The sequence below is a fragment of the Malus domestica genome, chromosome 17 (assembly GCF_042453785.1).
Source record: "Malus domestica chromosome 17, GDT2T_hap1".
In the NCBI taxonomy this organism is placed as follows: domain Eukaryota; kingdom Viridiplantae; phylum Streptophyta; class Magnoliopsida; order Rosales; family Rosaceae; genus Malus; species Malus domestica.
In genome coordinates, this window is record NC_091677.1 from 28,680,155 (window position 1) to 28,697,286 (window position 17,132).

At 35.3% G+C, this 17,132-nt stretch overlaps 1 protein-coding gene across 2 annotated transcripts; it reads right to left on the minus strand.

Moving 5' to 3' along the window:
* Positions 1–295: 295 nt before the first annotated feature.
* Positions 296–4,342, minus strand: LOC103417358 (transcription factor VOZ1-like). Of its 2 annotated transcripts, XM_070817134.1 has the most exons (6): positions 3,930–4,342; positions 3,589–3,870; positions 2,751–2,995; positions 2,503–2,640; positions 1,532–1,898; positions 296–1,055 (listed from the first exon to the last, which is right to left on the minus strand). In XM_070817134.1, the coding sequence occupies exons 3-6, from the start codon at positions 2,973–2,975 to the stop codon at positions 577–579; spliced, it is 1,209 nt and encodes a 402-aa protein (XP_070673235.1). In that variant the 5' UTR covers positions 2,976–2,995; positions 3,589–3,870; positions 3,930–4,342; the 3' UTR covers positions 296–576. The 2 variants fall into 2 exon arrangements, with proteins under 2 accessions (XP_070673235.1, XP_070673236.1); XM_070817135.1 differs by lacking the exon at positions 3,589–3,870 and having other exon boundaries at positions 4,211–4,342.
* Between the last annotated feature and the right edge of the window lie 12,790 nt (positions 4,343–17,132).

A 17,132-nucleotide genomic window follows, 5' to 3' on the forward strand; every position in this document is an offset into this window, starting at 1 on the left:
TCGACCAAAATTAGAGGCGGTGTTTGGTATTGTTCTTTGAATTCGGTTTTCAGTTTTTGAAACTAACAAGTTCTCAGTAATTTAGCTACATTTATCATTTTTGAAAACAAAAATTGGATTCAAAACGGATACCAGGGACTTTAGTAGGTTACCTTCTACAACAAGTGTAATGGACCAACGTTAAGAAGGCTCAAAAGTAAGATTCTTCATGAACTTTTTGTTATCCCATGTTTCTTTTTTTTAACATATGTTAGAACGAGAATTAGCGTTAAACTGTGAAGCAACAAAGAGTCCATGAAGACCAACGAAATGAATGGTCCTAAATGAATCAAGTTGTTGAATGGTAGGGTTTAGGTAGAATAACGCCATCGCTGGCGAATAACCCAAACAAAATGTCACTAAACTCCGAGCAACGTGACCACTTCACTGTTGGACTCGTTTTACATGCGGGCAAGTAAGTATTCACAACCAAGCGCCACAATCGCCAGTCATATTAGGGGTGATATGACTAAGTGGTCACAAAACTAAAGGTTTTGGTTCTACTTATAGACTACTTATAGAGCAAAGCTAACCTAACTAACATTTCCAACTCATCTCGGGGTTTAGGTACAAGGAGTTTGTCTGATTATCCGAGCCAAAAATATTTCCAGCTTCAGCGTTTTTGCTAGTTGTTCCCTTGCTATTGTTTCCAACTTCTGTAGAAGCCTCAGCAGTGAGCCTTCCCACCGGATCATTTGATTGTTTTCCTTTGGAACTTTTCTTTGCCGTCCCAAACTTGAGCTCCAACCTATATAGTGCACAGGCGTCTGAGTTGTTGACCTCATACTCAAACAAATGCCACTCGCGATCGCTTGAAGGCTGTGGATCCATATAATAGGACCTTTTCTGCCCCCCATATTCCATCATTTCCTGCGTTCTTGATACATGCCAACGCCCTCTGTAGTTTTGCAGTGACCTCCGCTTCCGATTTCCACTCTCAAAGGCTCTTCTAGGCCTGCCAAAAAAGAGCCACTCCCTAGGCGTTTCACCCTCGAGCAAAGAGAGATCAAATAGCTCTGCAATATTGAATTATTGGTAGCCAGTCAGTGACAAATAAAGTAATAATTTACTTCACTCTGAACAGATAAATGACTAGCTAATAGGAAAAACATGACAAACAAAAGTAGGTTGACAGAAGTGAGCAATGCTGTAGAATGGTCTGGAGGATAACACCAAACAAGATAATATATATATATATATATATATATATATATATATATATATATATATATATATACAGGGAGCTTAAGGGGAGGGATTCCCATTTTTTCAAAAAAAATAGGGACACGCTCCCTACCGTTAGATTGACTTTAATGAAATTGTGTGGATGAGATTAAAACACAGGCCATAGAATCTCAACCACAGGATTTCATTTAATTCAAATCCAACGGTGGGGAGCGTGTCCCCATTTTTTTGAAAAAATGGGAATCCCTCCCCTTAAGCAATTCCTATATATATATATATATATAAATGAGGGGATTCTGGCATATACCCGAATCATCCCATGGAGATCTTAGAGTAGCAGCCCCATCACAATCAGGGATTCCGACATCCTTCCCCTGTGTCTTATCATTAAGCGCGGCAAAAAGTGAACCATCCTTCAAAGCGATGCCCCAAGGTCGCAGAACCGGAGTTTTCCCAGGAAGACCTTCATTTCTTGCTAAATGGGCATGGCCACTACTGCAATAGTCCTGACACAAAACATGGACAGGCCTGGAACATTCCCAAAGAGCACATTTTGGCCTCTTGAAAGCAGATGCTGGAGGACATATATCCGGCATAACATCTGGCACAACATCAGGAAATTCAAGGTCCTGAAAACTATCTTCTGGAGGTCCCTTAAAAGAAACGATAAAGTCCTGAAAAATTGGTTAAGCATGGAGCTCATCAGTAATCAATCACAACTCAAGTAGACATATCCTTAAAAATTCCGAAACCACAGCATAGAAGAACAATTGAGTACTGTCAAGAATACAATAAATCATACAAAGCAAATCCTATGCTTAATTTCCCAATTCATGGTTCCATCTTCCATTCCGCTTTTGGGTCAATTGACAAGATTTACATTAGTCACCAGAAAGAAACCAATATGGGAAGAAAACATTGAATTGGACTCTAAAACTATTGAAAACTTACACAAAACATCCCTAAATCAAACAAATATGTTGTTCAATAAACTTCAATAAACCTCTTGGTTGTCCAGGACTCCAGATGGTTATGTGAAGGAAGATAAACACCAAACAAGGTCAAATATATCTCAAAATCTTGTTCGTTTACAGAATCCCACAACAGGAAAGGAAAACCATGTTGCACTAAATGCGAAAACATCAAGAAAATGTCATATAAAAATTTAGCTAATATGCGATCAGACTGAATGATGAAGAAAAGTTAAACTAATATGCAGACGAGTCATATAAACAAACGTAGGAAATCTTCCACCATAAAAAAGAAAAAAGTATTTACCTCAGGTTCTGGGCCTTCAAGGTTAGGTTGTGGCAAATCCTTCAATGGACTTTCTGCATCATCTTTCTCATCACATTGTTGTTTGGAGAACCGGGCTAAATCATCAGAAAATGATTCAAGTCTTCCATCGCTACCACCCTACAGATTTCACATGTAAACGAATTTTATACACCTACCAAACATTATTCAGATACAAAAACACAAAATACGAAAAGAAATACAAAGCCAGCGAATGAGAAAAAACCCACATGCAAAGAAGATGCAATGGACGGGTCATTGAGCTCGGCAATCCACCCGCCAAGCATCTGATCCATTTGGTCCTCGAAGATAGCCATGTCGGCAGTCCGACCCTCCTTCCTGGCAATTTGAATATTGGTGAACATCCCTCGAAGCTTTTGAACTCGAGTCTTTGCTTTTTCCTTCAGTAGCTTGTGAGAAGCAGCCTCACACTTGCCTTTGGACTCCTTCGTCATTGCTGCCCTCTGCTCTCTCCCTAAAAAAAATTATAAAAAAAGTTCAAGAATCTTTGTTGAATTCTAATTAGAAAATTAACGAGGGTGTATTCAATTGAGAATTTGAGAGATTTTAATAGATTTATAAATCCATAGATTTTTATGGAGTTTAATTGATTTGTAGAGATTCCACGTAAAATTTTGATTCAATTCCCTCAAAATCTCTTGGAAAGAGGTTAGATTTGTGGATACTCAAAATACACTACGAAATCTCTCAAATTCCCTCAAATTCCTCAACTTTCTCAAATTATTTAAAATCAAATTCTAATTGAATACGCCTGTAATGTGATAAACTTCTTTAAAATCCTAATTTTCTAAGGATTTTCATAAACTATCTTAAAATCCTGATTGAATACGTATTGAATTTCAGAGAATCACTTACATTCCTGATTGAATATCCTAGATTCATTAAAAAATTAAAATCCCACAAAATCCCAAAACGAACAAAAAAGAAAACATAATTGAAATCATATTGGGGACAATACAAACCCTAATTATAAAAATCAAGAGAAAGATGAATGTTGAATGAAATGGAAAAACGAAAAGCATAGAGAGAGAGAGTGTGTGTATATACTTCAAATTAACCGAATCAAACGTTTCTGCAGATTTTTGGAGCCTAGGGATCCATTAATCACAGCCCTTCAAAATCGATCCTACGGCCAAGAAACTTCCTTAGCCCACTAAATTATTTCGAGGACTAGGTGAGGTCGCCGTCGAACGGAGGGACGTTGGACTCGCCGGCGAACAGAGGGGTTGGGGTAGTTGAGGTCGCCGGAGGAGAGATGGGTGGACTTGGGGTTGATGGAAGGGATTGGGGTGAGCTCGCCGATGAGGAGAGGGTTTGGGGGTGGGCTCGCTAGAGAAGAGAGGGATTGGAGTGGGTTCACCGGAGAACAGAGGAGAGGATAAGTCCGCCGATGAGGAGAGGGATTGGAGTGGGTTCACCGGAGAACAGAGGAGAGGATAAGTCCGCCGATGAGGAGAGGGTTTGGGGGCGCGCTCGCCTGAGAAGAGAGTGATTGGAATGGGTTCACAGGAGAACAGAGGAAAGGATTTATATAGGGCTTTTTAGTGTAATTTTGTTTTTAACCGGATAAAAATACAAGTAAATTCTGAAAAAAACATATCGATCAACAGTTTGAAACCAAAATTTTTTTTCAATTTCAATCATTTAAAGAAAAAATTTGGGCAGGAACCTTATAAAAGTTTCGGCCTTTTCGTCATTCAGTCTCAATATTCCCAAAAACAGAAGTCCAATAAGTCCAAATATAACAAATTTCACTTAAAGGCGGAGCCAATTGCTTTGACGTACATACCACGCGACGATACATGTTACATGACATATATCACCATTGTCCCTCTAAAATCTCAGAATAAAAAAATCTCAAGTCCAAATAAGTCCAATTTTTATTAATTATGTTTTGACCCAAATTAAATTATTTACCAAAAAACAACTTACATGATATACTATCATGTGACGTTTTATGTTAATAAAATAAAGATATATGAACAAAAAACAGACGTACGTTTTTATTTTATTAGCGCATGAAGCAACCTTAAAAGTAAATACATATTATGTAAATTCTCTCTATGAACTTAAAAATTATACGCTTAACTAACATATGAGTTTATCAATCGTTTCAAGCATATCAAGTATGTCTGGTTTGATGCCCTCCATTCGAATAGTGGCCACATAAGTTAAACATCTCTAAAAGAGATGTCAAAATGTTCAAATCAGTAATAACTGTAAAAAAAAAGACAGCTAAAATGTTTTCCAATCGAAAAGCTAAATTTGATGTGGGCATGATATCCCATCCCCAAAATTAGTATGCGTATCGATTTTTGAATGAAATGGAATGAAAAAAACAAAAATCCTAATTATAAAAATCAAGAGAAAGATGAATGTTGAATGAAATGGAAAAACGAAAAGCATATAGAGAGAGAGAGAGTATACTTCAAATCAACTACATTTCTGCAGATATTTGGGTTCCGAGACTTTTGGCTGCTCTAAGCCTCTAGGAAGTCCAAGCCGGACTTGGATTGTCTACCCTCCCATTTCGGTGTCCTTTCCGTGCCCTCCTGTTTTGTGTGGTCACGGTTAAGCCACGTCAATATTTTATATTGTTTTTTTATAAAAATAATAAAATAAAAAGAAATAGTAATATAAAATGTTGACGTGATTTAACCGTGACCACACAAACAAAAGGGTACGAGGAGGACACCGAAATAGGAGGGTAGACAATCCAAGTCCAAGCCTCTAACCCTCTCCTATCCTTTTTTTATAGGTACCTCTGTACTTTTTTTACCTTGTAGTGATTTTTTCTTCTTTTTCTGGGTTGGACCTCTGTACCAACGACATCGGGCAAAGTTCATGCGATTCCAGTTCGACGCGCTTTATGGAGCCCACGTGACATACAGATGTCACAATTTTTTTTTTATTTCAATCATTTAAAGAAAAAACTTGGGCACGAGCCTTGGAAAGTTTTCGACTTTTTGTCCCTCAATGCTCAATATTCCCAAAAAGAAGTCGATAACCTTTTGACGTACACTCCACGCGACCATACACAAAGATATTGAGAAACCATTTCATCGACGCACTAGTGTAACAATCGATGTATATTTTGTAACAAGGTAGAAATCGAGTAAATAATGTTGTTCATGATGCGAAAATTCACTTTTTCTACCTACAATATGATTTAAACGAGAAATTGATTTAGTTGATAAGGGTGTGTTTGTGGTTAATCTCTAATCCAAGTTTAATTCATATTCTCAGCAGTTCTCTTTGGTGCACAATCGGTAAATTTCTATGTAAATTCGCTTTATGAAAAGTGAAAAATGGCCACTGTTGTACCCAAAAATCAATAAAGTGATAAAAAAACGTACCTATTGATGAGAAAAATCTATAAGTTGCAACTTCAAATGTTTTCTTTGTTAAATCTAGTTGAAACTTGTTTTATTCATAGTTCAATTTCTTACTTTAAATTATAGCTTTCAGACTTTTTTGTGTAACTTTATGTAAGTAACAAAAAAAATTTAACCATTTGATCTCATATTAATAATTTTAATTTAGCCCACCCACCAAATAATTTCTGGCTCTAATATTGCTAGGAAACCTAAAATTATAAAATATTAAATCTACTCTTTAAAACCGGATGACTACTCCTAGGAAACCTAAATTAATCACTATAGACTACTCCCTAGAAACTAATCAAATAAAAAGATGTATTGGGACGTGTGTGTCAATGTGTACGATTTCAAATATAATAATAATAAATTTTGATATTGATTAAAGTAAATAATTTATTTAATATTTATTAACTCTTACTTTTTCTAAAAGTAGTATTATTTTTCAAAACTTTTACTTATTGGGTGGGCTATAACAATTAAAAATAATAAAATAGTCTAAATTATCAGTATTTTTAACCTTAAACAACTAAAAATCTCGATATGCTAGAGCTCACCCTAGCATTGATACTGCCTCCGCCGTTGGTGATGAGAATAACCTATAAACTTTCATTTAAAATAAAAAATAAAAAAACCTTAATGCACTCATATACAAGTTATCTTGTTTATTACATTACATATTTCACATGGTAAGATTTGATAGAGACGATTTTAAATTTGGTCATTTTAATTTCAGTCATTTTTAATCTTAAATTTACTCATCAAAACACAATACAAAAACTACTGCTACGCTACATTTTGGTATATATAACTATTAGTTGAAGGGTATTTTTGTCATTTTGAATCTCAACCTTTTCGGTCAACTCTTGAGTTGTTTAGATAGAATTCAATTCCACAAGCGCACAAGCACAAACAGATCTTAATTTCGAGTTAGAACAGAGAAGTTACGAGCCTCTGAAGTAGTGAGACCTTTTAGACATGTGGACATACTATATTTAGCAAGGAGTATTTGTGGAAACCTAGAAATGGGTAAGTTTCCATTTCGGGAAACCTGACCCAAAAGCCCGGAAACCCACCAAATTGACCCCCGCGACCTCCCATTTTCCGACACTGATTCCGACCAACTCCGGTGGAGTTTTTCGATGCTAACATTACCAAATTAAATCTCTCACTCCCCTCTACAAAACCCACCCAAGAACCACCTTAATTAACCACCGTATATGGCGGTGCGAGGCCACAAAACCCGATGAAACCAAGGGTGCTCCGATCACCCTTTTCATTTTTCCAGTGAATCGGCAAAGCGATGGTCGATGCCACCACTTGGAACTTGTAGCCCATCATCCCAGGAGTAAATCCCCATCAGATTTGACCCTGTTGGACCACCGTAGGCAACGAATCGAAGCCGGGAAGTTTTAGGCACCCGTCTGATTTATCAGTAAAATTGACTCTCTTCCGTCCACTTTTGGACTTCGTGGCAGGTATAAAACTTATTCTTCTTGTTGAGATCTATCTTCCTATAAATTTTGGAGGAATTTGGAATTAGCCGAAAAAGTGGGTTTCCGGTCACCAAAAACCACCACTCGCAGCGGCGCGTGGGGAAAGTCAAAATTTATGGATTTTGGACAGCGAGATGTTCTCGATGTCCTTAGCCCATATCCAAAGTTCGATACAATGGTTCGATTATTTAATTCTTCATATAATTGTACCGCCATACGATTTTTGTAATTGACGACAATTTGACCGTTGGATCGTCGTGCAATTTTGTAAGCACCCTAGTTAGTAGTTGTTAGACCTTTGAGAACTTACGGATCAGGAATCCGATGCGCATATCTTTTGAATTGAATAACCTAGGTTTGTTGACCTTATAGGACCTTTGATCAACGTTTAGCTTTTTAGTCAATGTACCATATTCTTAAGTGTCGTTTATTTTTAGAATGTTGTTGAGGCTTGATGGAGCTTAGTTGGCTCATCACGATGACATGTCCTTTCCTGTTAACGTGCGTCTCAATTAATATGCAAGTGATCATTGGCCTCGGTCTGTCTGTCAGTCTTATTAAGTTTCCTAAGTGAGGGTTGTATTAGGTTCCTGGAGGCGGAGTTGGTGAATCTAGAAGTGTAAATAATCCAGGTGAGTGATATGGTTATTACCCATCAAATTCCTTATTATATACTTTGTGGATATGACATGGACTTACAAATGATTTTATGGAAATGTGTGCTACCATGCTGTATTTACTTGATGATGCTATCGAAAATATATGTATATGGTATGCTTGAAATGATTGTGATATGTGAGGGCTAGTAAAGGACCGCTAACTCAGTACATGAGGGTAATGTGGGATAAAATCGGAATTTGCACCATGTAGCAGTGGTACATGGATGGTACTACTTGGTTAATCCGTAATGGGGGACCATACTTTGGGACGTCCTTGGTTAATCCAAGATGGGCGATCCTTATTACTTGGGTATGGTCATACATACATATTTAGAGGTGATCATACTTGGTTAATCTGCGATGGTTGATCACTACCTATAGTATTTGTAGGAGTGTCTCTGCTTGGTTAATCTGTTATGGGGGGATCACTACCTACATGATGTTCTTAGAGTGATTTTACTTGGTTAATCCGCAATGGGAGATCACATCCTGATTGGTGGCCTATTGTAGGCTTCGGCAGAACTATGCCTTTCTATAGGCCTAGACTAGTACCTATTGCATATATGAAAGATGAGATTGAAAGCTTGTGTGGCTCAAATTAGAAAGTGATGATTGAATCAAATATTTTACATGATGGTGTTGCCTAAAAGGGAATGATTTCCAATGTGACTCATTCCTACTCGTAATGAAGAATTGCAATAATGAAAAAGATACAAATCTCATTCCTACACGTGATTGTATTTATGATGGTGTGTCATTCCTACACAACTTCAGGTTGTGTGATGACTAAATGTTATCTCGACAGATGTGTGGCGAGATTCAGAATTGAAAAATCATTCCTATACGTAATAATGAGGCGTGTGGTGGTTAAATTATAAAATATGTGGCAATTTCCCTAGTGATTATTCGGAAAGTAAGAAAGGCGAGTGGTGAGTCACAATCTGAAGAGAATGACATAATAATATTGATGGTGATCACATTGACAGTGGATATGGTATATAAACTCTTTACTTTTTTACTTTGTAGTGATTTTTTCTTCTTTTTCTGGGTTGGTCCAGGCGACACTACGCCATAGAGCCCACGTGACAATTGTCACAATCTTCCAGAATAAAAAAATATCAAGTAAAAAAAAGTCCAACTTTTATTAATTATTTGACCAAAATTAAATTATTTACAAAAAAACAACTTACGTCATACACTCTCATGAGACGTTTTATCTCTACTAATAAATAAAATATTCATTATCAATTAAAATTTTATGAAATTACCAGTTTATCCCTCTAATTAAAACAGAACATGAATAAGAAATATGGGGTATAAATGTAATTTTACACAACCAAATTTTGTTGTGTTTTTTTTTCAAAGTCTTACCTACATGTAATCCTAACATATCTCTAATTATTAAAAAAAAAAAAATTCTCACTCCCACATTCTCTATCACTCCCTTCCTCTCTCCTTCTATTTCAAAAACAAAAATAAATTTTCTCACACATTTTGTATGTTCCCATATGCTAGTGTTAATAAAACAAAGATATATGAACAAAAAAAACGGATGTATTGTTTTTTATTTTATAGCGCATGACGCAACCTTAAAAGTAAATACATAACATGCAAATTCTTTTTATGGACATAAAAAATATACGCTAACATTTGACTTTATCAATTGTACCTAACATGCCTGTCTCCCTACTCTTGCAGATTGTCTACCCTCCTGTTTGGATGCCCTTTTCATCTATTTCTATTTTGTGTGGTTAAGGTTAAGTTATGTCAACATTTTATATTGATTTTTTTATGGAGATAATAAGACAAAAAACAATAAGAATACAAAATGTTAACGTGATTTAACCGTGATCGTACAAATAAAAAATGATAGAAATGACACCCAAACAATATGCCTCTGTTCTCACAGCTACCTAATCCTACTTTATCCAAAAGGGAAAAGTCTTTCATTCCTTGAAGCCCTTGGACTCGAGACTTTGCTTTTACCTTTGGACTCCTTTATCTCTCCCTTCGGCTTCTAATAAAATCCCTAAAAAAATTATAAAAAAAAGTTCAAAAATCTTTCTTGTATTTTAAGTAAATACGCAATCTAATTAGAAAATTAAATGAACAAAAAAAACATAATTGAAATCATATTGGGGATAATACAAACCCTAATTATTAAAATCAAGAGAAAGATGGTTGAATGAAATGGAAAAACGAAAGGAGCATAGAGAGAGAGAGTATCTACTTCAAAACAACTGAATTATAAAAATCGTACTTAACGTGACTTTCTCCCTACCCGTTTTCCTGTCACCAACCAAATCGTAAGACTTTATCAAAAAGGAAAAGTCTTTTATTCCTTGTGGATAGTCCATCTTAATTTCTTGTGAATATTGACAAGGAAAAGTCTTTCATTTCCTTATGGATTCTCCTTATTGTTATTAACGAAATAATATTTCAGATTCAACTCAAATAGATAACAAAAATAAATATATATTAATTATGTACACATATACCATAAACATGGTGCCCCTAGATTGTAATCAGCACATCTAAGACATTGTTCTGCAGTATTGCCGTCAAGGACATGTAATCGACAAATCCCAAATACAACAATTATTCCTCGATTCAAACCCAAAAATCGTGTTATTGTTAAAAAAAAAAAAAAAAAAAAAAACTAAAAACTATGTATAAAGCAAGTGATATTTGATACATTAATATTTTGTCTAAGTTCTTTAATACATTGATATCGAAATCGCTAATTGGAAGGTTCCTGCAAGTACAAAAAAGCAGCGTGTCTTTAATTTGACAAGGAAAGACAGTGTGATGAGAATCAGAGCCGTGCAGACCGCACTGCCGCTTTCCTTGTCTATCCCTTTCTCTTTCTTTTTTTTTTTTGAGGAAATATCTCTCTCTTAACCTTCCCTCCACTCACTTCCCTTCACCCTCTCTCTCTCTCTCTTCCCATTCAAAAGTTCAAACGCCTTGAAAAGCAGCAACTTCAACTTGTCCATCAAATCGCATTCCCTTCATTTCTCTAAGCCTTCATTCGCGCACACCGTTTCCCTTTTTCCTTTTCTCTTAGCCTTCATTTCTCTTAGAAAAGCTGAGTCGAAACGATAGCAGTTTTATTACAACAAGCCCTATAAAAGTTCTTTCTTCAAGCCAAGTAAAAATATAAGAAAGTTCTAAAAAAATAACCTAAGGGGACGTTTGTTGCGCCGAACTATCTCATACTGGACTAGCTTCAAGGATTAAGTTGGACTGACTTAGACTAGACTAAGCTGGACTAACTTAGTAAAGCATTTGGTGCAGTGTTAGACTAAGAAGCTGGATAATAACAAATTCTAATATTATATTATTTAATATATAAATTATTAATATTTTATTATGATCGGAGATGACGAGGAGTCTATTGGGAGTGGTTGTTGAGCATGACGAGGATGAGAGAGGATAGTCTTAGCTAGTCCCATGGTTATTGGGGGGTCTCGCTAAGACCTCTTAGGCCGTGTTTGGTACATCGGATAGGACACCGGATAGGATTAATAATGCGGAGTACGGTGTTTGGTGTCCGTTCGTATTAGATAACCACCGGATTAAACAATCCGGGCCCACCCCTTATATCCGGCTGATACCCGCTTAGTTATACCGCCCAAAACGACGGTATTATTTAGTCGGGTAGAAAGCACGCCTCTCGCTCTCTTCGTCCTCATCACTTTCGTCCCGAATCGTTTGCTCTCTCCATCTCGCTTCGCTTGCAACTTCTCCTCCTCCTCCTTCTCTGTTCTGCCCTCCTGCAACTTCTCCTCCTCCTTCTCTGTTCCGCTCCTGCAATATTTCTTTCAATTTTTCCTGCAATTTTTCCCAGGTTCTCCTCCTTCTCCTTCTTCTCTGTTTCGCCCTCCTGCAACTTCTCCTCCTCCTCTTCTCTGTTCCGCCCTCATGCAATATTTCTTGCAATTTTTCCCAGGTTCTTCTCCTCCTCCTATTTCTCTGTTCCGCCCTTCTGCAATTTTTATTCTTCTTCTCTCACTGTTCTGCCCTCCTCCTCCTATTTTTCTTCCAATTTTTTTTTCAATTGATTGCAAATTTGTGTTTTAATTAAAATTTTAGGGTTTTTAGTTTTCAGATCTAAAAAAAAAAAAAATTTGATCTGTATGTTATTTTTTTGCTTGTGCGCCCTGAGTTGGGTATGTTGCAAATTCAAACCCAGTTGAAGAAATGGGTTAGGAGATTTTTCCAACTTGTTGGCTTTTTGGTGAATTCATAATATCATGCATACTGGGTTCGTGTGCTGGTTTGGCTACAGGAAGGTTTGGAGAGCAGATCCAAGGATGAAATTCACTAGTAAAAATTTGTTTTTTTTTCCTATTTTCTTGAATCATCAATTGTTTTATTCGATAGAGTGTTAAATCAAATTTGGAAGGTGGGTTTTGCTGGGTTTCTTGTTGCTACCTTTGTGGTGGGGTTTGGTTTAGGGGAGCACACGAAGAAGAAGAACAAGGGAGAGAGAGAGAGGGAGGGCGTTTGTTTTTTGGGGGGGGGGGAGAGGGTGTGATTTCAGTTTTTTTTTTAATTTAATTTAATTTTTATTTTAAGTTTGATTCATCCGGTATAATACCAAACACAGTATAAATAATACGATCATTAGTCCGATACTGCACCAAACGCCAGACTAATTTAGTCAGTACTATCCGGTGACTAATTATCCTATCCGACAGAAATAGTCAGTACAGTCCGAGCTGCCAAACGAGGCCTTAGTGAAGGATTTTGTGTTAGTCCTTTTTAGTCTCATTAATGTTAGTCTCAGCATGGAACAAACACAGTATTGGACTAACAGCTAGTCATGTCCTGTCCAATCCAGTCCTACTTAGTGAGGACAAACAAACGCCCCTTAAATGTTTCTTACAAAAAGTATATAATTGATGTTTTTTTTTGAAGAAAACACTTGTCCCATAAAACGATTTCAATCATTTAAAGAAAAAATTTGGGCACGAGCCTTGTAAAGTTTCCGACTTTTCGTCACTCAATGCTCAGTATTCCCAAAAAAGAACATGTCACATGACAGATAAGACAATTGTTTTTTTCAGTACTGCTTTGACGTACACTCCACGCGACAATATGTCACATGACAGATTTCACAATTGAATTAGAAAGCAGAATCCAGATCACTTGAATTAATTTAATATAATTAAATTATGAAATGGAAAAATGAAAAGCATATAGTAGAGAGAAGTATATAATTCAAAACAACTTAATTGTAAAACAGAATCCACGATCACTTGAATTAAATTATGCAATGGAAAAATGACAAGCACATCGCGATCACTTGAATTAATTTAATATAATTAAACCGAATCCAACATTTCGCTATCTATGCATGTTAATATGATTAATTACGTTTACTTGACCCGTCAAGTTTGCACACATGTGTACTAAAGTATTCCACAACCGAATAGTTGCTATGTTTTTCTCTCCAAATACTTATATATATATATATATATATATATATATATATTAACCATTTTTTAAATACTATAACTAGTTACGAGATTTGCCATGTGCTGGATTATAGCATGTATTAACGAATTCCAATTTTAGGCATAAAATGTCGTTCTTAACAAACACACAAACATAAACAAAGATCAACAAGCTGCTAGCCTTCAAACCATACACAAATTGAGAAACCATTTTATGGACGCACTAGTGTAACAATCAATGTATATTTTGTAACAAGGTAGAAATCGAGTAAACAATGTTGTTCATGATGCGAAAATTCACTTTTTCTACCTGCATTATGATTTAAAACTCAGCACACTCGCCAACTGAGAATTTGGTTTAGTAAGTAAAGGCGTGCTTGTGGTTAATCCCTAATCCAAGTTCAATTCATGTTGTCAACAATTCTCTTTGGTGCACAATCTGTAAATTCCTATGTAAATCCATACTGATGGTAGCTAGCAGTTAAGTGTCACGCGTAAATCCTTATGGCTTGAGGTTATATGTATGTCCTGGTGCTGGTGATGAGAATAACCTATAAACTTTTGTTTATAAAAATAAAATTAAAAAAAAAAACCTTAATGCACTCGTATACAAGTTATCTTGTTTATTACATTACATATTTCACATGGTAAGATTTGACAGAGACGAATTGAAATTTTGTCATTTTAATTTCAATCATTTTTTAATTTATTAATAATTTTAAATTTACTCATCAAAACACAATGCAAAACTACTGCTACGGTACATTTTAGTATATATAATATAACTATTAGTTGATGTTCTTCCTGACTGATCATCCTTTTTCATTGGGACAAGGATTGTTTGCCCTCCTTGTTCTAATGCCCACCCGTGCCCTCCTGTTTTGTGTGGTTACGGTTAAGTCATGTCAACATTTTATATATATATATTTTTTATAGAGATAATAAGGCAACAATGAATAGTAATATAAAATGTTGACGTGGCTTAACCCTGACCACACAAATAGGAGGGCATGAGAGGGCATAGGAACAAGGAGGGCAGACAATCCTTGTCCTTCTCATCGAACAAAGCTTCTAATTTTAGCCTAACACTCATATCCCCAGTGGTATGGACAAGGATTGTCTGCCTTCCACTTCCGGTGCCCTCCCCGTGCCCTTCTGTTTGTGTGGTCACGATTAAGCCACATCAACATTTTATATTACTATTCATTTTTGTCTTATTATATATATATATAACAATATAAAATGTTGACGTGGCTTAACCGTGACCACACAAAACAGGAGGGCACGGGGAGGGCACCAGAAGTGGAGGGCAAACAATCCTTGTCCCAGTGGTATATGGCGAATTTCTAGCTTGAGGTGGCTTGATCTTACTTTCTCCTCAATTTCCATTTAATCTGAAATGTACGTTAGTCGTTTAGGCAAGTGTGATATTTATATATAAGAATTAAGCATCGTAAGTTTGATTCGTAATATAATATTGTTACAGTGGTATAAGTTTGATACAGATGAGTTTTATATTTTAAATGTGAGACCCATATACTTTTTATTTATCTCTATCTTATGATTAGCTACCTATTTTCTCTTTTATTATTTATTGTATAAGTATCACACTATATTGAACTAAAAAGTAAGATTCGCCTCTTAGCACTTAGATTTTCGGCCTACTATGCCAGATTTTTATTTGAAAGCACACCACGTGACGATACATGTCACATTACAGATGTCACAATTTTCTCTTAAAAATCTCAGAATAAAAAAATCTCAAGTAAAAAAAAAAGTCCAACTTTTATTGATTATGTTTTGACCCAAAATTAAATTATTTACACAAAAACAACTTACGTGATACACTATTATGTGACATTTTATGTTAATAAAAAAAAAGATATATGAATAAAAAATGAACTTTTTTTTTTTTTTAATTTTATTAGCACATGAAGCAACCTTAAAAATAAATACATATTATGTAAATTCTTTTTATAGACATAAAAATTATACGCGTGTCATATGACTTTATCAACCGCATATCAAGATAGTGGCCACACAAGCTAAATATGTCGAATTTGAGGTTGTCTGGTTTGATGCCTTCCGTTCGAATACTGGCCTCAAGTTAAATACGTCATCGTACCTAACGTGGCTGTCTCCCTACCATTTGTCCTCACACCAACCAAATCCTACTTTATCCAAAGGGAAAAGGCTTTTATACTGTATTTGAATGAAAGAAATAAACTTAGAATTTCAATAAAAGTCAAAATTTATAAATTAACATGCATCAATTTCCTTGTTTGGATTCATAAGCATCGAAATTTAAAATTTCCGCGTGGAAAAAAAAATTGGAATTTGGAACCTCCAATTTCCAAGTTTAAATTCTATGTAAATAGATGTCATTTCTCAATTTATATGATTAACAGTTTAAAAATAACAAATTTATATTCAATTCTATTATTCTTTTAAGTTAACCAAACAAAAAATTTCATAAATTCTAGAAAATAAAATATCATCATTATAATTTTCGTCATTTTAAAATTCTTTAATAATCTTAACTTTTTTCATCTAAATATAAGCTTATTCCTTAAGCTTTTGGACTCGTGACTTTTGCTTTTTACTTCAGTTGCTCGTGAGAAGCAGGCCTCACACTTGGCCCTTGGACTCCTTCATCTCGTAAGACTTTAATCACACCAACCAAATCGTTAGACTTTATCAAAAGAGGTGTGATATCCACACATCCCAAATTACTTCTCACACACTCTTTGTTAATTTCTATCCGTTGATTTTCTTCAATTCATCCGATCCGACGGTCGAAAATTAGAATGATGTGGGGAAGTAAAATTAGGTGTGTGGATATCACACCCCTATCAAAAAGGGAAAGTCTTTTATTCCTTGTGGATATTCCATATAAATTTGTTGTGAATATTGACAAGGAAAAGTCTTTCATTTCCTTATGGATTCTCCTTATTTTTATTAACAAAATAATATTTTAAATTCAATTCAGATAAATAACGGAGATAAATATATATTAATTATGAACACATATACCATCAACATAGTGCTCCTAGATTGTAATAAGCACATCTAAGACATCATTCTGCCGTATTACCGTCAAAAACATGTAATGGACAAATCCCAAATACAACAACTATTCCTCGATTAAAACCTAAAAATTATGTAATTGTTAAAAAAAAAAAACTAAAAACTATGTATAAAGCAAGTGATATTTTGTACATTAATATTTTGTCTAAGTTACTTTAATACATTAATATCGAAATCGCTAATTATACTAAGAGTCAAATTTAATTTTTTGTACAATATTTATAAAAGATAAATACTACTTGATTTGTAATAGCGAAAAAAAAAAAAGTATGGAAGTTTCCTGGAAGTACAAAAAAGCAGCTTGTCTTTAATTTGACAAGGAAAGAATGACAGTATGATGAGAATCAGAGCCGTGCAGGCCCCACTGCCACTTTCCTTCTCTATTCCTTTCGCTTTTTTATTTTTTTGAGGAAACTATCTCTTGCTCTTAACTTCCCCTCCACTCACACTCACTCTCTCTCTCTCTCTCTCTCTCTCTCTCTCTCTCTCTCTCTCTCTCTCTCTCCATTC

Excerpts from the sequence above, each read along its gene's own strand:
- LOC103417358 (XM_070817135.1), bottom strand. The coding sequence starts at position 2,975 with ATGACGAAGGAGTCCAAAGGCAAGTGTGAGGCTGCTTCTCACAAGCTA. Across the intron at positions 2,641-2,750 it reads CCATTGCATCTTCTTTGCAT|GGTGGTAGCGATGGAAGACT; the intron begins GTGGGTTTTTTC and ends TGAAATCTGTAG. Across the intron at positions 1,899-2,502 it reads TTGAAGGCCCAGAACCTGAG|GACTTTATCGTTTCTTTTAA; the intron begins GTAAATACTTTT and ends CCAATTTTTCAG.